Raw genomic sequence first — 23,319 nt, 5'->3', positions numbered from 1 at the left:
AGAGGAGAATCAGCGAGGCGACGAGATTTGAAGGAAATCTTTGGCCCGATGCCAAGCTCTTCATCGTGCACAAGCAAAGCGAATGCTTGTTTATCGCGTGCTAGCGCGTGACGCAAAACGCGATATTATTCGGCTTGTGGACCGATCCGAAGCAGCCTGAGAGAGCGCGTAGAGAAAACATGTGACGATCCCCCCGAACGCGTGCACGAACGGCGGCTCGAGTTGACTCTGGAAACAAAAGCGCCTTTATACGTGTACGAGATATATAGACTTTTTTTTTTTTCAAGTGCGCGTGTATCTCTCACAGACAGAAAATTTAAAAATCTCTCTCGTCAAGTCTCTCACTTGAACTAAACGAGAGAGAGAGAGAGAGAGAGAGAGAGAGAGAGTTGCGTTTCGCACCGTTTTTACGCGAAGCAAGAGATTTTACACGAAAACCAACCTTGTTTCTCAACCTTGTTATAATGCGAGATGATATTTTTTTTATTTTTTTTTTATCAAACTTGCGATTGCAACAGGTTGTTTTCGAATATGACAATAATCTGCGGCAACTCTCGCGAATGTTACATCAAGTTTTCGAAGCGTTCGCGCGCACATAACGCGAAAATCCATTTCTTTTGCGGAAAAACCACGGCGGTACGTAGGTGTGTATTAATATTCGCGTCTCGGTGCTTTAAAAAAAAAAAAAACACACACAAACAGCTGATTCAAGGCCGACGCCCACCGTCGTCACGCGCGTTGAACTCTATACACCTCGTGAGTTAATCGCACAATCCACTCTCGCACACACCTCGGCTTACGTAATTGGATTTATTTAATTAATAAATTTTGTTAATGACTCAATGTTAGTCCCGCGAGAACGAGAGAGAGAAAGAGAGAGAGAAAGAGAGAGAGAGAGAGAGATGGATAATAAATTCTGCATCACAATTTCGGAATTTTTCAGATCTTAGCTGCAACTTGACGAGTCCAAAAAAAAAAAAAAAACAAAAGGTACATCGATGATCGATTCTTCGCGCGAAATTACTTCTTCGTTGTTTAAAAATGTCGCGAAGTAATGTTTGAAGAAAAACAATTTTCCATCGCGGTTGGATTTACAAAGCGGGACAAAAAAGTAGGTAATTCTCTTTGGCGCTCGCTGTTTTCGTTCGCGATTGCGAAAGCCGCTGAGAGCGAAGGAAGCTGCCGCAGAGAGTAAACGGTTGTCGCGAGGGGGCATCTCTCTCTCTCTCTCTCTGTGTACCGTATACCTCTGCATATAAACTATATAAATTATACAGTCTCGTGTGTCGTCTTTTCGTCTCTCGTGACCTACTAAAACAAAGTATGAATAGACTTTGATGATGTATTTTTCACGGTCGCACGGTTTTTTCAGCGATAAGACGTTACATAAAATCAAACCGTAATATTTTTTTCGCCATCGCCATTTATCTAATCGAGCATATAAACGGAATGGGGCGGAGATACATGTGAAAGACGACCGATTCGATCGAGCAAATAGGAAAGAGGAAGTTCGCACGCGATGTGAAAAACCTCGTCGTATAAATACGACGTAAATCGGCGAGTTTTAAGTTTTATCGCGTGTGCGCTCCGAGACTCGGTGAACCCTATTTTTATAATGACAGTTTTGCGAATCGCGCGAGGAGCAGCGGGATCATCCGAGCGCCGATGGGGAACACGACACATCTTGGCTCGATGGCGCGCGTCACGCGCGCTGCTAAGCACGTGCTCGATATCAATTATCGTCCAAGTGAGTAAAATGAGAGACAGAGAGAAAGAGAGAGAGAGAGAGAGAGAGAGAGAGCGGAAGAATCTCCCGCGCGAATCGAGACGCTCATCAAGATCGCGGCTTTTGTAACTCGTCGTCGCGGGAAGAAATAAATAACGAAACAAACAGGACTATTTCTAGTCCGTAACGCGCGACGAGATTGAAAATAAAAGTTTTCGATTTGTTCTCACGTACGTTATACGACGCGCACACGTATATACATTATTGACAATTGCGTGCGCGGATAGAGAGTCCGTTTAAACAAATTGTATTCTCGCTGCAACAACAAACGCGAGTAAGTTCGCAACTCGCGAGACGGAATAAAATATCAACGTGGGTGAGGTATGTGTGTGTGTGTGTGTGTGTGTAAAGCGAACGCTATTAAAGAAACGTTTGTCGGTGAATTTCACGAGTTGGCGTGTCGACGTTGCCAAAAGTTTCCACAGATGAGGAACATTATCGAGAAAACAACGCGATGACGACGAGACGACGAGTCGCCGCCACGTTGTCTGCCGCGCGGCGACTCAAAGCGCGCAGTCCCGACGGTTCTCACGCTGTGAAACGCCGACGATCGCGTTTACAACAAGAGAGATTCGAATCGACAATCCTCAACAAATTCTCGCGCGAAAAATAAGAAATTGATTGATTCTTGCGCGCAAGCAATAAAATTCGAATGCGCGGGGTAAATCTTGTTTTCTTGTTTTTTTTTTATGTGTTTACCGATTTTTCAACACCTCCATAACAGATCGCGCGCGTGCGACCGATGACTCGACACTCCTTGTTTTTTTTTTTTTTTGTTTTTTTGTTTTCAAACTTCTCGTGCCGCTCCTTTCTCGCACACAACGGCAATTAATTAGTCGATATTTTTTTTCGCCTCGCCGCCGTTGTTGTCACACAAACTTGTTCAACGTGAAACTCCCGCAATAAATTTCTTGTTATATTTATCACCGTGACTCACACACATCTATCTGCAACATTTTGACAATCGATCGATCTCTCGTGAGAGACTTTTCTGAAAGAGTAATCTCGTCCATTAACACGTCAGACACTTTAATGGGGGGAAGGGAAGGAAAGGGAGGAGGGAAGGTGAAAAAAGCAAGAAATCGTTCGTCGACGAGCAATTATATACGGGTTGAGAGAAAATTGACTGCTGGATGCAAAAGTCTGGCGTGCAATAAAATGTGCAACGACTGTCTTGTATCACTTATACGCGCAGACAGTTTGTATCTGTTATCGCGGTTTACGTGTTACTGCTACGCTACCGCGCCATTATCGTTAAATGCAATCGCAGAAAGAGAGAGAGAGAGAGAAACAGATAGAGAACGATTACGGCTCGCGTCCGGAATGATGCCGCTCGATGCGGCATTTTCGCACCACGTGTTTCCAATAAAACAAGTTCGAATAGAGAGCTGTGGATGGCACGGGCGCGCGCGGCGCAACGACGCTCCGTCCGTCGCGGTGTTCCCGGGGACACACGCTCAGGGTGCGCAACGCGATGAGCACACCTGGTTTTCTGTATTAATCGCGATATATTATTATTATGCAATAATATCGCGATCGCTCGCTGTGTCACACACAACAACGTGTGTTGACGTTTTCGGCTTTTTGACCAATGACGGCGAATAACAATGTTATCCTCGAGTGTTTGATTGATTGCACGTTTGGGTGAGATCACACGTACGTTGTTGTTTCTTACGTGCCTAAAAGAGAGCGCGCGATCGAATAATGTGAAGCGACAATTTGTCTCAACGACGATTATGAATATGTATATCTTTTGATTGAATATGTATATATCTCTGACGATATAAAAATATATAAAAGCTTTAGCACACATTCGAGCACATATATACACACACAATCTACTTCTGGTCGGTCACGTGTGCGCGCGATAATTAAGCGGATGATCGATAACGTGAAACGGAATCAACGGCGGTTAATAATAGCCGACTGTTGTGACTGCCGGAAGAGAAACGGAGTTTCAACAAGAGAGAGAGATAGAGACAGAGACAACGAGAGAGAGAGAGAGAGAGAGAGAGAGAATAAAGATTTTAGTGCGCAAGTTGCGAATGATTTACCTTCAATCTGAGAGAACGACCACGCGGTATCCACGAATCCTCCGGGGTAACGGTCATCAATTTTCAGAAACACAAATCCTCTTTTCCCAATCCGTCCTCTTGCTCTGCTTTGGATAACTCATAAAAAAAAAAACCGGCTTCGTTTCTTTCCGAGTTGCGACGGGTGGGTGGAAAGTTTTTTTTATTCGTTCGGCTTCGTGTTATCTTACCGCGGGATCTCTCACCGTGGAATTACGTACCGATCGCCTCGTAATAGCCTCCAGGTCGATCGCCATCGTTTCTCGCACTCGCGCTGCTGCTCACGCTCGACACGACACGCATCACGAATATCGCGTAGGTAGGTTAGGTTTTGTTAATAGGTTTTGTACATAAACGCGCGAACGTGTGCGGAAAAATGACGACAAGTGTCATCAAGACGCCTGCCTCCCCCCCCCCACCCTCTTGTTGTTTTTGATATTTTTTTTTTGTTTTTTTTTTCACGGATTTTTAGGCGAACTCTTATCGACCGAAAGAGTTTTCCACACAAACGCGTACAATTCTCTCTCTCTCTCTCTCTCTCGCGTTTTTCTGCTACTTTGCTACTAGTTGGCGCGCGAACAACGAAAATTCATCGGAACGGAAGCGCGTTCCGTTCGAATACGTGATTTTCCGTGTTTTTCCTTGTTTTGTTTCTTTTCCGACAGTTTTCAGTCACCGAAGGCGCGATATCGATCGACCGGCCTCGGCGAGAGAAACAACACAACCGCCGACAAACCGAATTCTCGCGCGACGTTGAAAATAAAATCTCAAACCGCAAAAAATATTAATATCGGAACTTGCAAACTTGTTGTTTAGGCACTGTTGTTGTTGTTGCTTTGTAACGCGAGAAGAGCGACGTATAAAATATCATGTAAGCTCCTCTATAACCTCTTGGCGAAGACAAACGGTCGTTTTTTTTTCTTTCTTTTTTTTTTTCTATCACCGACGGAACGTGATACGCGACAATGTAAATTCTGAATCTTGAAAATTCACGCACGCACGCACGCAACACACATACACACACACACACACACACACAGAGATCCCTCTTTCGGGAACGGAATTAACAAAATTTATACCTTGAGAGAAAAGTTATGGTGTCGCTCGCACTTATAGGCCATAACGACGCGATCGCCGGCAACGAAAAATAACGCACATCCTTCTCAGATCACCGGCGAGCGCCGACTGTCATTTAAGACGATTCTTGAAGCGACCAGCTGACCGTCGATCGGAGCTGGCCCACGCGATGGTAGTGGTGGCGACGGTGCCCTCGTCCCTCGTAAGCACCGGCGAGTACGTGTCCCCGTGCGTAACGCAGTTCAGGCGCGATCGCGATACACCCGACACGAACGGCGCGCCGCATCCGGATGGGAGATATCAGGTGGGTGCTGGTCCGTGTGATGATCGGGGCACGTTTGTCCGAGGCAGAGGCGCCGTGAAACCCCCGCGTTGACGATGATCGAAAGAAAGACAGACGGGAAAGGGGTGAACCGGAAAGAAGAACAGGCGCCGACGAGTCGACCTCTGCCGTCACTGCGCCGCCACCATCGCCGAGACGCATCGCCGATGAGACGCGCGCGAGAAACTTCGTCGTCGCGGCAAATGTTGGCAACGCGCCGCCAGGCGGCGCCAACGTCAAACGCGACGGTCCTCGTCGCCATTTTCAATCGGTCCAATCGTCTCGATTGTTTTGCGAACGCGCTCGAAAAATAAGTAAATATTTATAATGACAACATATCGTTACTTCGAACCGATATTCACAGTCCGATTAGTATATTTCAAGATCATCTCAAGGTGATCCGAAAGTGCTGCACTGAGCCTGATTGGCTGCGTTCGGCAGAACAAGCGAGTCTGTGTCAATCGAACACGATTGGTTCTTTTAATTTTTAGGGACAACTAATCGACGAATCAACGTCGAGTGTTAACAAAACGATGACTCAGCAATTGATCTGCTGAACGCGGCCCCATTGGTCACGCTATCTTAAGGCAATCTTATAAACTTCACTTGATTATTTTATATATCTATGGCCATATAAAACGGAAGAACATTGCGCGCATAATTGTCTGAACATAAGCGCGAAAGTTCGACTTTTGTAATACGGTACTGCTTCGTAATTTTATTAAGGTATGAGTGTGTATTAATTTGACAATAAATTATTATTATTATTATTATATATATATATATATATATATAATAGAAGGAAAGTATATACTCTTTAAAAAGTGTATATTAACAATTAATTTTTCTAATCACGCATAATACAAATTATTTAAATAAAAATTGTTTTCTTAAGGTAACTAATGCTTTGTAAGGTTTCGGACCAGATGTGACGCCGTCTGTGACGTCGTGTAAGGACGGTCGTGGTTCACCAGGAACCACGGAGAAGCTAAATGTTTGCAGCAACGCAACCATTATGAGAAAAATATTACTTCGCGACAAAATCTCTCCTATACATCGCCTCCGACCTGCGAACATCGATTTTTGTTTAATTCAGAGTTACGTTTGTAATTGTTATTATGTTATTGTTGTTTTTACAATAACGATGGGAAAAGACGTACCAATGCCAAAAGGAAAAAATTTTTCAGGCGTAACGATGTTGTTGTCGTTGTCGAGAAATCTTTCCGGGCGAAAGTTATACGGATCGTTCCATGAGTCGTCCATGAGCACTCCGTTGAAATTAACAATAAGCATCGTGTCCTGAAAGAAATAATTAAATTATTTGTTCGCTCTCTCATTACTCACAAAATGTTAGAGATCCTTATGTTTTATTTTAAATACCTTCGGTATTTCATATCCCAAGACACGTGTATTTCTTAATGATCTGTGGGGAATAGCAAGCGTGTGAGCTGCAAAGACTCTCAAGGCCTCCAACACGATAGCTTGCATGTACGGCATTTGCGTTCTGTCGGCTAATGTAGGAAATTTGTCGTTGCCGAGAACTCTGTCTATTTCCTCGTGCGCCTTCTTTTGAACTTCCGGATGCAACATCAGACCCAGGAATCCGAAACCGAGCGTTTTTGAAGTTGTCTCCGAACCCGCCATGAAGAAATCGATGCAGATTGCCAACAGCTGGGATTCTGAAAAATTTGTTTCAGCACGTATAAATAAAATCACTCAGTATATATTTCTGCTTTTTTTTGCACATCTCATCTGTACGCTTCTTTCTACCTGAGAACGTATCGCTACATTCATCAGAATTCAACATAGCGAGATAGACGTCCATCATATCTCGCGGTGCGTTCGGTACGAATGTTTTTTTATGATTGCATATTTCTTTATTTAAGAAAGTCCACAGTTCCTCATGAATTTTGACAAATTTGTTGTAGCCTGATATTTCCGGGGCGATAAAACGCAAGATCGGGAAGTGACTGAAGGGCGCGCCGATCATGTCGATCTCTCCCAGGAGCTTTCCTAGAATTCGCTGCAGATGGGTGAGTTCTTTGTCGACGGGATCGAAGCTGCGAAAGATACGAGTTATTTAATCGAATTTATAATTGAACTTTTTTTTAAATCTCGTGTTTAAGTTGTTTCCGACTTCATTTCGCGAAAGAAAAATTCAAATGCGTACCTTCTGCCGGCCATCATATTCCACAAAGTGCTCAATACGGTTACTCCGAAAGCGTCGTCCATACGTACGATCATTTCGTCTGAACGAGAAACTCTCTCGGCCGTCTCGTAGTCATTAAACTTCACATAGAGGTCCGACACGGCCCGAGGCTTACGATCGGAAATCTCATTCTCGTTCACGTCGAACTTGTCGCGCGACTTGTTCATCATCAGCTTGTTCTTCGAGTTCTGTCGCAATTCGTATATTCGGTTGTTGTAGTTTTCGCTGATTAAAGTTACAGATTTTTTACTGTCGTAATTGCGACTGTTCTCCAGCATTTTCTTGAAATGTTGCACCAGTTTAAGCGCCTCGTTTTCGATTATCGTAGTCATGTTGGCTCGACCAAACCCAAATTCCTTTAGATGGCGAAGAACAAATCGCCGTTGCTCTATCCAGAACTGTTCGTCTACAAGTAGTAAACCTGCACAGCAAGATATATTATATTTAAGTATTTTTCAATATCAGCAAAGTATATTTTCTATAATCTGCTATTTTTTTGTAGGTAAATATACCTCTCCTAAGACCCCAAGTTCTGATTTTGAAAATTGGCCCGTTTGGTCTGCCCTCGCAGTCCTCGTTCATCAGCATCGCCTTCATACTGTTCAAATCGTTTAAAATAACGATGCGATCGTTGCCGATTTTCAATCCCACAACAGAACCGTATTTCTTACTCAGCGTTGAAAAAGTCTCAACCAAATTACCCGTTTCTTCGCGGATGCGTTTCACTTCTAGCAAACTGCCTAAAACGGGCCACCATCCCGGACCTGCGAAAGATGAGCGTGAGATACAAGCGTGAAAAATTCCTTTGGAGAAATTAGATCATCTACCTGGCGGGTATCCTTTCGGTTTACGGCAACCCATATATAGCAACAGCGATATCAATATCAGCAACAGTGTTGTGACGAACATTATAACAAACATTCAATTCTAGAACATAGTAAAAAAAATATTTATTATATATGTATAAGAGAATACACGAGGATAAAAATAACAAATAATATATAAATGTGTTTTTTGTTAATTCAACAATTAGAAGTAAATTTGTAATCGTTAAAAACTGTGTGTATAAATTTCAGAACACGTGCAAACTCTATTGTATATTATCATATCTATAAACTCTTATACATTAGTTCGTCGGAACAGTTATTTTTATCACATTTATTTGCAATTAGATGTTCGCAAATGCGTCCACGCAAACGGATAAGCGCAATAAGGAAGAAAGTGAAACACTCGCGGTACAGGTCTCTTACGAGAGAAAGTTTTACGGAAGAATCGGCACATTATTCGCATATCACATCATCCCATATGACTAATTGCGTAATCGGTGTTTGGTTTTAACAGGTTTTTATTTCCTGGGGGAACACACACACACAAGATATTCTTGTTGTTGTCACTTTCGAATTTCTCTTTCTGTTTCAATCACACATGAGCGACTGATTTAATACATTATGTTACGAGTATTTTGACACGCGAATTTCTCTTCTGTTTCAATCACTACGAGTATCTTGACACGCGCGTTTTATGTATTTTATATTTCAAGTTTATTAAAAAAATACAAATCGCGTAACCGCGTTACTTTTTTTGTAGTTTTTAAAAAATACAAAAGTGTACACCGTGTAAACACCATGCAAGTAAATCTCTCTTAATTTGTGTTACAAGAAAAAATACATAGTAAATAATAAATTCATTAAGTCTTAAATTGAACGTTTATTAAAAATTAAATTTACTAAATTGTAAATTTGTTAAAAATTTGTGCATGCTGTATGTTATATAACAATTGTGATAAAATAGAGTTACTCATATGTAACAAAGAGAATTATTTATGCGAATGAATTTGCAAGTGAAAAAGAGTTAACGACAAGAGAGATTTCTTTCTCAAAATTATTGAACTTTTTATCTTACCTGCAGAGAAACGTTTCTTGTCTGTGGTTCAAGCGAGACTACTCGTGTGTGTGAACCAGCGCTTTCGGTTCCTTCTTAAATACCTACTCTTTACACACTCAACACTTTTCCTCTATATATAGTTTTTGCATAATTACACACGCATATTAATCATCTGTAATTCGGGTATGGTAATATATACATGTATTCTATGTCACATTTTTCAAAAAGAGTTCTTGCAAAAAATATAGTTTAAGAGAAATCAATAATTATATTTAAATATTTGTGTACAGATTCAGATACGTAATTTTATTCTCAGCTGCTGCAGATTTAATTTTTGATATTTTTTTTTCTTTTATAGAAAAAAAAAGAAATTTCAACACTTTCTATAATATTATTATTCTATCTTTGCAGTGGTATGTATTAGCAACAATAAAACGACGAACAGAGATTTAGAAAAAAAACAAACAAATAGAAAAACTAGCATATTATTTTTTAATAATTTTAATAATTAATAAAGAATTAATTTAATAATTTTATTCGACAAAAAGAGAGAGTCTTTTCGGCGTCTGCTAACGCTTACGTTATTGCGCATGTGCAAGACTTGTTTTCTCGCTCGGAATCTGTGTGCTTTGTAAGTTGCTTTGTGTTGCATTTTGACGCAATACTAATGAAAACTTTGAAAACTGTTTTGAATTTCTTTTAATCTTTTAATTTTCAACAATTTGTAAATGTCTTCCGCTTATTAATAGCTCAATTAAAACAGAAAAATGAAGAAGAAACTATTTGATTCTAATATATGTTTGTGTTGTGTGTGTTGTCAGGTATGTGTTCGTCATCTCAATATGTAAAAATCCAGTACGAGAAAGATTATTATTACTATTAACGAACATTTTTTCTCCCATGTACGATAAAAGAAAATCGATCATCGTCGTAGCGACAACTTGAGGATGAAGAAAGAACATGACACGAGAAAGAAGCACCGCATCTCACATATGTTTCAACGTAGAGACCTACAATTTTACAAATTACCACTCTGAGTTTTCGTTGTTTTATTATTGATTATGATTACGCAGATACTTTGGCCAGGCAAATAATGCTCTCCAAGCTTGGATTTTTATTGCTTTTCGCTTGTATAGCGTGTGTTTTACTATTTCTTACATTTGCGGGAAGAAGCTTGTCGTCACAGGTTCCAAAAGCGTATCTGGTGCCTCTTCAGGTCACACACGAGATACCTAGCAGATCATCAGGAGATGTCAGAATCATAAGCGAACCAGAATCATGCAATTCTACCTTCTTGACATGGATTGTTACGTCTTACGCAGGCGATCCTTCAGCCAGAAGCGCTTTGCGCCGAGCGTACGCAGATGAGGAATTGCAAGCTCTAGGAATTAGAAGAATATTTTTACTCGGCACGTTAAACAGCGATGCTGAAAGAAGAACACGTGTGTCACAGGCTGCCTTAGCGGACGAGTCACGAAGATTCGGCGACGTACTTCAGGGAGACTTTCAGGACACTTATAGAAATTTGACTCTTAAGCATCTGATGGGTCTTCGGTGGGCGACTGAAAACTGCAAATATGTTAGATACATCATGAAAATGGACGACGATATAGTTGTTAATCTCTATGAGATAGTGGAAAAGATACGTTCAGGTATAACAGAAAAGAATTCCTTAACTGGTTACATTCTGAAGAACATGATTCCCGTACGAGAACCAGCTAATAAATGGTATGTAAGTAAGACGGAGTACGCGGGTAATGTTTATCCCGATTTCGTCTCCGGTTGGCTATACATTACTGATCCGTCAGTGGCGAGTCGACTGATCAATCGCGCTGACTCTTCCCCAGAATATTTTTGGATAGACGACGTGTTTGTTACCGGCATCCTGAGACAAGCTCTAAATATTAAAATCCAAAACATCAGTGAGTTGTACACGACGGATTACAGATATTTGGAATGTTGTATAAAGGGTAGACAAAATTTGTTAAAATGCGAATTCTCGATCGGTCCTAACGGTGGCAACGTAGAATTGCAAGTAAAATTTAAAGAATTTGCGAATTTCTGTCGTACGAATTGTTCTGCTCGCACGGAAAGTAATCTTGTCGGAAAAACGTGCGTGGCGACATACAAAGAACCAAAGTTGCATAACGGCGCTGTTCAGATAAGCCATATTCAAATTTTGTAAAAACGAGTAGGTAGGTAATAACCATTGAGACGACTAGTGAAGACTTTCTTAGAACAAATATTTATTTTGTTTTGTTTCTTAACGACTAGTGGGCTACCAATACCCAATATGTCATTCTACAAGAATATATGTTTATATTTTTATATAAAATTTATATATTTTTTACAATGTGTGTTTGTATCGTGTAAATAAAATGATTGTGTAGTAATTGTTTTGTTTTTTTATGTAGTGATATTGTAACAGTTGTCTAAGAAACTTATGTTTTGTACAATCTTGTCTGTGTGATATACGGTACGTATCAAACAATTGTACGCAACAAGTTCTACTCTGAACGTTAGTCAATTTATTTAAGTTGAAACTCTTGAGATCGTGAAAATATTAACAGCGTTTCTGCCGAAAAGAGAGTTATATCGAAAAGTAATTATCTGTTTATTTTTGTGCTGGCAAATTTGGACAAATGTTATTAAGATTTGTGTTTCAGTTGCATGACTAACACAAGTCTTGCAGTACCGCATATCACACAGACAAGCAAGACTGTAATATTGTACAAAAACATAAGTCTCTTGGATAATTGTTACACACAACACATCACTACATCGTTATATCAAAAAATAATTATCTTTTTATCTTTCAGCTGAAGCGCTGTATACTTGCTCCTTGATTGTAAATAAAAGAATTAACCCTTTGCGGTCGGTAAATTTTTCGCTTGGGAGTACCAGCTAGTCGGCGCAAATTTAGCTGGCTAGCTAAATGGAGCTGGCTAGCTGGATGGCTAGCTTTCTGTTAATCTCAATTTTTGTGGAGTGATCTTTCGAGACGTGATCATGCCGCCACAGCGGCGACACCGACTTCTACGACAGATTACAAATGCCGCCACAGTGGCGGCACCGACCGCAAAGGGTTAATAAAACAATGAAAAAAAACTGAAAATAATTGAGACATTTATTATTTATTATCGTAAATGTGAGAAGACAAATGCTTCAAAGTTACACTTTTAACAATTTTATAATATTATTTAAAAGTTGTTTTCAAGCTTAGCTCTCTGTTCTCATCTTTATATTAAGGATTATTTCTTTTGTAACGATCGTTACAGTAAAATTTTTTTTGTGATAATTAATCATTTGTAATATAACGTTTCAATTCATTTTTTGTCTTTTTTATTGTTTTATTAATTCTTTTATTTACAATTGAGGAACAAGTATTCAACGCTTCGACTGTTAAGTTTTTTAATTTAAACAAATTGACGTTCTCTGTCTACGTTGAAAATACGTACTATAATTTTAACGATATCTTCTTTTCTTAATCTTTGACTGATGTTAAAATGTTGACAATTATCCGTGATATATAATCGTGGTGGTATCAGGAAGTGATAGTAAGATCATCTGATGAACATTGTGATTCAGAGATATGTCTCGGAGATATGAATATCTTTATAAAAAAAAACTAACGAAAAGAGTAACGGTTTTGCTTCTGCTATGGTGACAGTCTCCGTATCTCTTCATTTACTTTATCTTTAAAAAAACTTTACTTTAAGTTTTTAAATATTTATTTGAGTATCCCTATAATATATATATGTATATCTCTCTCTCTGTTTGAAAACTTTATTTACTTTTAGATCGAATGAAAATACAGAGAATATCTTCTTATTAAGATTAATATCTTTTAATATTCTCGCGCAAAATTTATTAGACACGTATCACTATACAAATGTCACAATAAACGAGTTCTAAATTGGAACATTCAAAAATCTCTTATAATAGAAGAAATACCTGAGGCTGAAACAAATGTATGTATTTATTATCTTTTATATTTGATTCCGTCAAACGTTAAACAAGAAAATATGAGTAAAGAAAGTTAATTGTATGTTATTATCTTTTTGGGTGTTTTTCAGATATCGTTCAAGAAGTACACCGGAATCATCTAATGGACATTATGACTTCATTCAAATGTCTCGGATATGACTATATTAATAAAAAAAAGAACTAATGAAAAAAGTGATAATTTGCTCTTGTGATGGTATCATCACTTTCTGATACCATCACGATTGTATATCACAGATAATTGTCAACATTTTAACATCTTTGTTCAAAGGTTGAGAAAAAAAGATACCGGTAAAATTACAGGACCTTTGTATATTAATTGTGTGGACTTAAGTTTCAAGTCCGGCAGACAATTTGATCGAACGGTTGCACGCAACGAGTTCTACTCTAAACGTTAACTAATTTGTTTAAATTAAAAAACTTAACACTCAAAACGCTGAATACTTGTCCCTAAATTGTAAATAAAAGAATTAATAAAACAATAAAAAAAAAAAAAAAGAAAAAACAGAACAAGTTGAAAACAAAGATATTTCAAGCGTTTAGAAGATTTTATTTACTAGTTGCGTAGAACCGTTGGATTTTATCACAATTTTTCTACTGACACTTAAAAAAAACTTTATTTACTAAATTCTTTTCAAAAAAGTATTATTTTTTAATTCTTAAAAACAACGACAAAGATACTTTGTTTATTTTTAAATTATTTAAAGTATTCTTAAGTTTATTATTTATTATCGTCAATGTGAGAAGACAATTGCTTCAAAGTTACACCTTTAGCAATTTTATAAAATTATTTAAAAGTTGTTTGTTTTCAAGCTTAGTGGTCTATTCTTATCGTTACGGTAAGATCTCTTTTGTGCTGATTAGTCATTTGTAATATACTTTCATTTATTTATAGGTTAAATTAAAGAGAGAGCTTAGTAAATTAGATTCTAAATAAATAAACTTACTTTTTATGAATCACAAATCAATAACAAAATGCATTGAGGTAAAATACGAAGAAACTTATTACAAGAAACACGAAATATCTTTGTTTTCAACTTTTTTTTTTCTAAAAAAGGAGATGTTTTAAAGTGAAGATTTTTTTTTTGGTAACTGGAAAGTAGCCCCTATGCACAAATGATCACTGCCCACTACAAAATTTGGTATTGCTCGTAACTTGTAGCATTGGCTTACTGTAAGTAAGGCGTACTTCTCCACAGGTTTGATGTTGCTATAGAATATGTAATCAACCGTAACCCATTCGTCTTGATGCGTCGTTGCCTCCTTCTCGCCGTAAGCCGTATGGTTGTACACGCTACGTAACTTAAAAGGATGTGTTAAAGTCCCCGATGAAAATTGCACAGAATAGCCCTGCACTATCTCAATGATCTGTGTACGACCACTATCGTTGCTGTGTTGCAACGTGTCTAGATTGCACGTATCAAACGTGTTCTCGCCTTTTTTAACAGGAAATTCACTGTTCTCCAGCTAAAAACAATGAGAAGAAAAATATGAGAAATGTGCCGCTAGTAAAATAACGAAATATAACATCAAAAACACTTGATTTAATAGAATTTAATAGAATTTAACACTTTGCAGGCGAGAGACTGTGTCTCAGTCCTGTAAATAGAACGGCGCCCACCTACGAAGTGTTGTTAATATAATTTTAATGTAATTTGCTTTTTTATGTAATAAAATACACATAATTAATGTAAAAACGTACCATAATTTTGCCGGTGCCTTCTTTTCGTAATCTCTTGGTAAGAATGTTAAAATGTTGGCAATTATCGGTAACGCATAATCGCGGAGGTATTAAGAAGTTGGACAAAGAACGGACTTCAGGCGACTCTAAACTTCGACCTTTGCCGTTATATGTGAACGAACCCTCTGTCAGGAATTTGTAAACACCTGTATACGGCTCCAAGTTAAAGTCGCCAGACAGCAAGATTGGTAAATACTTTGGACCCGTTCTGAGAATTTAGTCATGAATTATTTAATATTAAAAATCATCCAATACGATCGAAAAGAAATTGTCATTGTCGAAGTACACGCTTACATCGTATTCTCAACAAACGCAATCCGCTCTATTTCCGCCAACAAAAGCTGTATCTGTGCCAATCGTACATCGTTACGTTTTGGATTGTACAACAAATGAGTTGTAGCTACGACAATTTGCGTGTCCGGATTGCTTCTAAGAGCTAATTTAGCGATTATTCCAACATTATCTCTACTTAAGAGCTCAATGCCTGATTGATATAACTCCACTTTTGCGTGATCTAGCAAGAGAAACTCGTCAGAGCGATACAGCAAGAGCAAACCATCATTTTTTTCGTTAGTTCTTTTTTTGTAGATATAGTCGTATCCAATACGTCTGAATGGATCCACTATGTCCATCAGATGATCTTGTTGTACTTCTTGAAGACAAATTATCTGAAAAATACGCAAAAAGATAATAATACACAATTAACTTACTTCACTCATATTTTTTTTGTTTAACGTCTGACAGAATCAAATAAAAAAAAAAGCTATAAATACATACATTTGCTTCAGCGTCAAGTATCTCTTCTATAATAAGAGATTTTCGAATATTCCAATCTAGTGCTTGTTTATTGTGACGTTTGTACAGAAAATGATAAGTTTCTAGTAAATTTTGCGCGAGAATATTAAAAGATAAAAGTTTCAATAAAAAAGTATCCTCCATACTTTTACTCCTACCTGTAAAAAAAAGTTTACAGTTTTCAAATATTTATTTGAGTAACTATATATAAAATGTACAAAAATATATACACAAATGTGTGTACATATGCTAAACAGATAATACAAATGTATTATGCACATACAATATTTTCTCTAAAAAGATAAAATAAATAATCTTTACCTCCTCCTATTTGTTTCCATTTCCTTATTGCCTTGTAGGTTTGTTTGTCAAGATAATTTCGATGTTTTCTATTTATCCCACATGTATTAATACTATGAGTTGTGTCTGTATAAGCTCCAGATTGACAGTACATTAAATTGGCGGGAGCATTATTAAATGATACATCACACATTTGATTGGTATTATTTGGATTGTAGCATGTGTCCAGATAAGGCTGCATCTTGGATTTTTTACACTCTTGCTGAGCTACAGAACTGTCCATAAGGGCTTTTAGATAATTAGACGGTAAAGCTTCTTGAACAGAATGATTAACAAAATTTTTTAGCAGCAGTTGTCGCCACAATGACTTTAATTTAGAAAAGATCTGAAATATACACAAGTATAATTAGATGACATAACACAAAATATAAACACAAATGATATATATGTATATATACACACACACACATATATGTATGTACATACAAGTATTATGTAAATGCCATGAAAACACACGTGTATATATGAAAAGAAATGCACACAAATAGTATTCACATGTTTTTCACTCAGCAAAATTTACACAGCACTCTTTTATGCAGAAACTTGTTTACAAAGAACAGTTCGATGATGAGGCGAAGAAAATTTGTCATATTGTTAAATTTTGTCGAATTTTTCGTAGAAAAAAAAACAAAATTTACCGAATCATTGCGGCTAACCTATGAAACGTTTTGTACGTGCGAGTTACGGGAGCGTAAAAAATTGGCTGTCAGTCACGGAAATCATCGGCGACTAGACGACGACGACGACGACGACGAAGCGCGCGCGAAATTCACTCGAATGCTCACCTTCCGCGAGTGAAGGCGCGTTGTTGGCGCGTTACCGCCACGTAGAGATGCGGTGGTGGTCGTCAGCAGCAACCTCGAGGACACGCTCATTTATTCGTAGACGACCTCACGCGATGCGACACACTTTTTTCACGGTCTTATCATAATTTACTACCGGGACTTAGAACACCTCGTCTGTTGACGTCACAAGTGAGGTTCTTCTCGCCATGTGTTGCGCGCACGTCTCTGTGTTCGGACGGAACGTAAATAGGTAGGTAGGTATAAACGTTTCGTTTGCGATTCTGAAGGAACGTGTCCGAATGTCCTTGTCTCCGACGAGCAACAATGTGTTACGAAGTATCCTCGTGAAGCGATCTGCATATGTTTTGCGCTGCTTGCCGGTGTGTAATCGGGCCGCGAGGGTCGTGACTCCGTCGTACGAGGTCAACGTTGACCCTGTAGAGGGGTGGTTGAAGTGCGATTAGCTAACCGAGACCCATTAACTTCACCCATTGCTCCACATAGCGCCCGCGCGATACATAATGTATTTACGTCGTGTAACTCGCGATATATAAATAAATATAAGATCAATATACAATAACAATGTACAACAAATGAATATTCGAAGTCAAAAGTCGAGTTTAGCGTTAGATATATATCAAATATATATAGATTATAGATATATATAGATAAAGGATAATTAATGTAAAATATATTATTATTATTTATGTGTAAAATTATATATATAGTTGTATATAGAATATGTAAGTATAAAAGCGCGACTCCTTTCAAACGACTTATGTAACTAATATCTTTTTTTAATTAATGTGAACTTCTCTTTGTATTTGCATATTACAAATACAAAAATATTAGTGCATAATATATTAATGTAGAAAAATTATTAAATGCATATAGGTATATGCGGTTTGAAACACATAGCTTAGCTTTAGTATGTTGTTGTCTTTATCAAAGAGAATGAACTAAATTAGAGAGATATCCGAGAATTAATCCAGAAAGCAGTAAACAAAGCATCATGACATACTAAAGTAATCAAAGTAGTCGCTCAAGAAAAGAATTCAGATAATAGAGAGCAAAAACTCGATAAAAAGATAAAAATAGGAAGCGAAGAGGATCGTGAAGTAATCGCAAGACGAGAGCGCAACACGTCGCAGCGTCTAGGGCGAATGCACTCTGAAGAACTAGTTTATCGTAAAGTTTCAGAGTTTTTCAAAAACCAGAGAGAGAAAGAGAAAGAGAGAGAAGAAAACAAGAGAAGAAAAGCGAATTTAATTAACGAAAGAATCAAACTGTGTTAGAAAAAAAAAAAAAGATTACATACCGTGATACCGCTTGAACATGAAATGTCTTGCGCACCTTACACCTCCGGTGTTGTCTGGCTTCTGCAAGCACGCTACACTGCAAACGTGCAATAAATAGAAGAATTCCTCTTTCTCTGAGTCTAGAGTCGAGAAAAAGAGAGAAGACTCCGTATGAATAAGATATCAATTTCCAAGTTTTGTCATGGGTGAACTTCGTTCATCCACGTGTTGAGATTTGTTTTTTAAGTAACTTTGTTACGTGAAGATTTTACGTTGTAAAATTCGTATACCAACGGTGATCCTAGATGCTGCCTCGGTGATAATATGTATTTTTCTTTCTGCGAATTCTTTTTTTCGTATTCCCGATCGATCAGTTGCAAAACAAGTTTTACAGTGATACATATTAATGTATCCTTATTGAGGCTTAGTCATGTAAATTTGGTTATTTTTCTATGACACTGAGGAAATGACGCACAAATATATGTCGCAAGATCATGTTTTTTTTTCGATTATTTTTTCAAACCACGAAACTTCGTCGCGACAAGTTCGAATTGAAGTAACAATGTTACGGTTATCACTCTTCGTCTTTACCGGCGAGAAAGAAGTACGCGCAATTGAAGTTTTTTTTTTGAACGTAAATAAGCAGAAGTTGTTTTTTTAAATATTTTTAAAATTCCAATAAAAAAACAAAATATATGCTCATCAACTTCACTTTAGCATTTACCGAAAACTTCAGACTAATCTTTTGATAGTCGTTCACATTTAAAGTGCATTAATTTGCATAAAACGGTAAATATATACAAAAATATAAAATAGTCATATATATTATTTTAATATTATTTTTTTATATATTATTTTAATTAAAAGGCACTACATATGTACATGTACACACACACACACACACACACACATACATATATATTTAGGCATATAGAAAAACGTGTTTTTCTTTCTTTTTGCTGTGATAGAATAATACAAAATATATTATGTAACGGGCTTCAAACATATATTTTATCACTCTGATTTGGTCACACGTTGCGAAAATTATACACACACACACACACACACACACACTCGATACTTTAGTTTAAAAATCCTTTTTTTTTTGTATATTTCAAGGTAACAATATACATACACATACATATGTAAAATTCGAATGTTATATGTATATCATTAGCATATTTTAACAAGTAAGTTGGCATAAAATAGTAAATTTACTTGTTTGTGCAGCAAATTTACCAGCAGCAAATTTAAATTTCGTTTATCGATATTGATATGCGAAAGATACAATCTTGCTTTCATACTTTACTGGTCTTTTTTTGTAACAAACGTTTTGTTGGCCAAACAGAGGCGCAAACAAATGAGCACAGTTCCTGGAACAATATTTCAAAATGACAATGAGTGTGTTTAAGTTATTGTACAGAACAGAAATTAAGTCTCAAAGGAGTTTTTTTTTTTTTTTTTAAGTACAGTCATAGCCGCTGCATGAGTTAATGATGATCATTGATTGTGTTCGATATTGAATAAAAAGAGTCACCTTTATCATTGTACAAAATATATCGACTTTCCAGAAAGTCAAAGAGTGAGACACTATAAGAGAGAAATAAATAAAAAATTCTACAGAGAGTGTTACATAAAAAGTACATGTTATCTTTATTTGATCAAATAAGAGATTTAAGAAAGTTTTTTTACAAATTATCACAAACATGCGGCGACATAAATCTGTTTTGTAAATAACGAGATATATTTCAGATATAACAATATATAGTACATATTAAAAATATATTTTAAATACTGCTTTTCTTTCTTTCTTTCATGTCATATGATGATCCATGCTAAAATACGCGCTTGCTTGCGCGTACAATGATACGCAATTGTGTGTGTTGCAAACATCGAACACGAAATGTTTCACAACTCTTATATACAAAACTTTTGTTTACACATCTTATTGACTATATTTCTGCGTATTCCTCATTTCTGGTTTTCCGCTTTTTTGTCTTTTCAATGTGCATAAATATGAAATAAAAACTCATCTAATAACAACAGGAAGATAAAACACATAATGTGTCAAAGTCCATTCTGAAGGACGTTAAACGCGGCTCCCAATGCCCAACTCAATTCGTGGCCATTGATTTTTTTATAAAGCTGTAAACATAAGCATATTATTATTATTATTTTTTTTTTAATTTTTTCCTGTTTTCATATTGCGTACAATCAAGATAAAACAATGGTTTTCTGCTCACATATAATTTAGTGTTCGGCTCCAAGCCAAATCCATCCTTTAGTAAAATATAAATAAATGTCAGATCTAAGCACATGAAAGGCTGATCCGTATTTGGATAGTCACAAGTTTCCGTGGCTTGTTTTAAAAATGCGCTCAGTTGCACAACTCCACCCAAAAATGGATCTATTAATGCTACCTGAAAAAAAAACACATTGTATTAAATTATCATATTAAAAAAATTATCTCTTGTATAGAAAATAGAAGTTAATATATGTATATATAACAAAAAAATATATTTTTGCTATTATTCTACGTATAATATTAATGTTTCGTTTTAGAGTTGATGCGTTACCTCCGTCGCACGTTCAAAGTAATATGAAAATGCGTATATTTCATGATCCTTCAGACCTATCGGTTTTTCGGTGAGAGTGCTAACATATTTTTCGATGATTTTGAGACATTCCGAAAAACGTACAACTGGCTTGTTTTCGTCACCTCCGGCGAAGTTTTGGGTCTTCACCAATTTGTACGTGCCGTTGATCGGACCTTTCACAATGTAATTGCGTCCACCGTACGACCACTCGGTGGACACGATCGGATTGATACACTCCGAGTGTATCTCTATGGGAAGTTTGGAATCCGTATTTTCCGTATTCACATTGTAAGTCAAAATTGCTTTTCTTGCAGCCATCAGGCCCATTCCTAAGTAGCTGTGCGTGTACAGACTCATATTGTGATTGAACACGTTGATCGAGTAAACATGTTTCTCCAATTTCTTCGCTTGAACGCTATCTGGCTGGAATGTGACCTGCGTCGATCCTCCGCCTAGATCTAACGCAGCCACGGTGGTCTGAGAACTGAGAGAATTGAAACGATCCAGTAAGAAATTGACCGTGAACCAAGAAAAAATTCCCTCGTCCGTGCCTTCCATTATGGAGATAGAATTTTTCGCCACCTGAAATCCGGATGTTTGAAATAACTTTCTGCATTCTTCTAATATGTTGTTGGCTTTGTGCTCGGGCAGTAATCTCAATCCCGCGGTAGCTTTCATAGTCAGTAAAGTGCGAGGCCATTCGGACTGCGGGATCACCGTCTTAGCTTTGTTCAGAAGTGTGGTCAGAGAATTTGCAGCGTCTCTCGGTGTGTCCGCGAACGAGCTCAGTCCAGGTTTGATCTCGCTGAACAACTCGTCGTCAAGTATTAAATTGCCATTGAGAATAGACTCGTGAAAGCTGAAGGCTAGTACACGACTGCCGGTAGATCCAGCATCGATTACAACAACATAAAATGGTTTTTGCAAATTAAAAGAGAACGCTAGAGTGTCAATGGCTTTGCTACCTATTCTTATTGGTTTCAAGTCATTCGCAATGGCAATGTAACCTAGGAATAACACACCGAGCACCATCATTACGGTGAAGTATTTTCTTCCCGGCTGGCTGGCGGTTTTCTTTTGGCGAGATGCCAATTCATTATCAATCTCCTCTTCATTTTCAGTTGTTCGCAGCTGAAAATTAACAAATGATCAATAATTTATATTCCACAAAGATAAAAAAAAAATATGTAAATAAAGTTCACAAAAATTTATTCGCATTATATTAAAAAATTACACAAATTATTTATACATTAAAAACAGCAGTTTGTAAAATTTACATATATTACACAGAAGAAAATATATGCGGAGAAAACAAAAAAAGAGATAATTCCAAGAAAGTAAACGAAAGAGAACTGGTTTTGAGGATGATTTATAACACGTGTATATAAATCACGCGCAAGTATATAACGGGAGTTATTGCGATAAAATTTGGACGATTTTGTCAAATATATTTTTGCCGAGTAGTTTGAACGATCTTTTATGTGAAAAAAAAAAAAAATATATATATATATATATATATTCTCTTTATCATTGAATATTAAAGCGACACAAAGGCCTGAAGTGGCACATATTTTAGACTTTTAACCTCATCGGGGAACGGTGAGTCGCGACGAGACCGAGTCTGTAACAAGAACTGCGCGCAAATTCATCCGTAACGTACACGCACACGCACACTCACGAGTGTATATTGCATCTACGGTGACCCGTACGATCTGCCAGGGGTACAGGTTAGTCATGTAAACAGCGAGATTATTCTCATACGGCGCGGGAGATAACGAGAGAAAGAGCGGCGAGACATCGCATTTGCATAGCGGCGGTGTGTGCCGTCGCATGTGTGGACCAACAAGAGCTGCAGATCACGTGACGCAGCAAACAATTCGTTCGAAATTCGAATGATCTCGCTCGATCATCGAGAAAAGATGCGCGCGCGCGCGCGCGCGGCATTGACCATGCAATTAACGCAATAAAATCCGCCGCAATCAAAACATCATCTCAATTTGAGTATCTCTCGACACGTAAGATGCGATTCGACAAATTTGTTTTTAACATACGTACCTTTCGTTGTCTCACACTCATGTTGCACTCAATACGGACGGACGCGCGACGTTTTTTTATGAAAAATATAATAACAGAGACCGCGGATAATGCAGAATAATATAATACATACGCGAGTAGTAGCGGAGAGACTGCGCACGAAAGAGAGATATTATGCTGAATCCATTGCGCTGCCTAAGCGTCAGATCGCGGCGCGACTCATCACGCACAAGTACAACACCGTTCGTCGTCCGTATCACGTTTGTGTTAGTGCACGTTACGTATCTGGATGGCTTTGCATTTATTACGAAACATCGATAACGTTCGTCAAGGTTTTATTTAAAACACTCGTCG

At 37.6% G+C, this 23,319-nt stretch overlaps 5 protein-coding genes across 20 annotated transcripts in view; 1 reads left to right on the top strand and 4 right to left on the bottom strand.

Moving 5' to 3' along the window:
- The window catches only part of LOC109853146 (serine-rich adhesin for platelets-like), a 35,170-nt gene extending 29,767 nt beyond the window's left edge, over positions 1-5,403 (bottom strand). Inside the window, exon 1 of one of the 2 annotated variants that reach the window (XM_020424970.1) lies at positions 4,938-5,403. The gene's annotated coding sequence lies outside the window, so the exon portion shown is untranslated. Of the gene's footprint in view, positions 1-3,840; positions 4,258-4,937 lie in introns of those variants that run through there. The other variant, XM_020424971.1, reaches the window with a different exon arrangement.
- Positions 5,404-6,084: 681 nt separating this feature from the next.
- On the bottom strand, positions 6,085-9,518 carry LOC109853120 (probable cytochrome P450 303a1). 3 transcript variants are annotated; one of them, XM_020424909.1, is made up of 8 exons: positions 9,369-9,518; positions 8,294-8,393; positions 7,979-8,230; positions 7,428-7,887; positions 7,028-7,317; positions 6,638-6,936; positions 6,418-6,556; positions 6,085-6,324 (listed from the first exon to the last, which is right to left on the bottom strand). In XM_020424909.1, exons 2-8 carry the CDS (start codon positions 8,385-8,387, stop codon positions 6,125-6,127), a joined length of 1,734 nt encoding a protein of 577 aa, XP_020280498.1. In that variant the 5' UTR covers positions 8,388-8,393; positions 9,369-9,518; the 3' UTR covers positions 6,085-6,124. The 3 variants fall into 3 exon arrangements, with proteins under 3 accessions (XP_020280498.1, XP_020280500.1, XP_020280499.1); XM_020424911.1 differs by lacking the exon at positions 9,369-9,518 and adding an exon at positions 8,717-8,796; XM_020424910.1 differs by lacking the exon at positions 9,369-9,518 and adding an exon at positions 8,592-8,685.
- LOC109853122 (beta-1,3-galactosyltransferase 5) lies at positions 9,052-12,132 on the top strand. Of its 3 annotated transcripts, none has more exons than XM_020424923.1 (2): positions 9,052-9,137; positions 10,172-12,132. In XM_020424923.1, exon 2 carries the CDS (start codon positions 10,444-10,446, stop codon positions 11,533-11,535), a length of 1,092 nt encoding a protein of 363 aa, XP_020280512.1. In that variant the 5' UTR covers positions 9,052-9,137; positions 10,172-10,443; the 3' UTR covers positions 11,536-12,132. The 3 variants fall into 3 exon arrangements, with proteins under 3 accessions (XP_020280512.1, XP_020280511.1, XP_020280510.1); XM_020424922.1 differs by lacking the exon at positions 9,052-9,137 and adding an exon at positions 9,913-10,171 and having other exon boundaries at positions 10,265-12,132; XM_020424921.1 differs by lacking the exon at positions 9,052-9,137 and adding an exon at positions 9,935-9,981.
- A 102-nt stretch (positions 12,133-12,234) lies between these two features.
- LOC109853121 (protein angel) lies at positions 12,235-18,954 on the bottom strand. Of its 8 annotated transcripts, none has more exons than XM_020424914.1 (8): positions 18,607-18,954; positions 18,355-18,474; positions 17,037-17,471; positions 16,213-16,576; positions 15,874-16,049; positions 15,391-15,764; positions 15,058-15,304; positions 12,235-14,822 (listed from the first exon to the last, which is right to left on the bottom strand). In XM_020424914.1, exons 3-8 carry the CDS (start codon positions 17,124-17,126, stop codon positions 14,421-14,423), a joined length of 1,653 nt encoding a protein of 550 aa, XP_020280503.1. In that variant the 5' UTR covers positions 17,127-17,471; positions 18,355-18,474; positions 18,607-18,954; the 3' UTR covers positions 12,235-14,420. The 8 variants fall into 8 exon arrangements, with proteins under 8 accessions (XP_020280503.1, XP_020280504.1, XP_020280502.1 ...); XM_020424915.1 differs by having other exon boundaries at positions 18,625-18,954; XM_020424913.1 differs by lacking the exon at positions 18,607-18,954 and having other exon boundaries at positions 18,355-18,477.
- Positions 18,955-19,963: 1,009 nt separating this feature from the next.
- LOC109853124 (ectonucleoside triphosphate diphosphohydrolase 5) lies at positions 19,964-23,184 on the bottom strand. 4 transcript variants are annotated; one of them, XM_020424928.1, is made up of 4 exons: positions 23,099-23,184; positions 20,911-22,062; positions 20,578-20,754; positions 19,964-20,479 (listed from the first exon to the last, which is right to left on the bottom strand). In XM_020424928.1, the coding sequence occupies exons 2-4, from the start codon at positions 21,964-21,966 to the stop codon at positions 20,402-20,404; spliced, it is 1,311 nt and encodes a 436-aa protein (XP_020280517.1). In that variant the 5' UTR covers positions 21,967-22,062; positions 23,099-23,184; the 3' UTR covers positions 19,964-20,401. The 4 variants fall into 4 exon arrangements, with proteins under 4 accessions (XP_020280517.1, XP_020280513.1, XP_020280514.1 ...); XM_020424924.1 differs by lacking the exon at positions 23,099-23,184 and adding an exon at positions 22,987-23,069; XM_020424925.1 differs by lacking the exon at positions 23,099-23,184 and adding an exon at positions 22,610-22,911.
- Between the last annotated feature and the right edge of the window lie 135 nt (positions 23,185-23,319).

The sequence above is a fragment of the Pseudomyrmex gracilis genome, unplaced genomic scaffold, assembly GCF_002006095.1.
Source record: "Pseudomyrmex gracilis isolate BER0280 unplaced genomic scaffold, ASM200609v1 scaffold_44, whole genome shotgun sequence".
NCBI classification, from domain to species: domain Eukaryota; kingdom Metazoa; phylum Arthropoda; class Insecta; order Hymenoptera; family Formicidae; genus Pseudomyrmex; species Pseudomyrmex gracilis.
The sequence above is the reverse complement of the archived record's forward strand: the minus strand, read 5'-3'. Positions and strand labels throughout refer to the sequence as shown.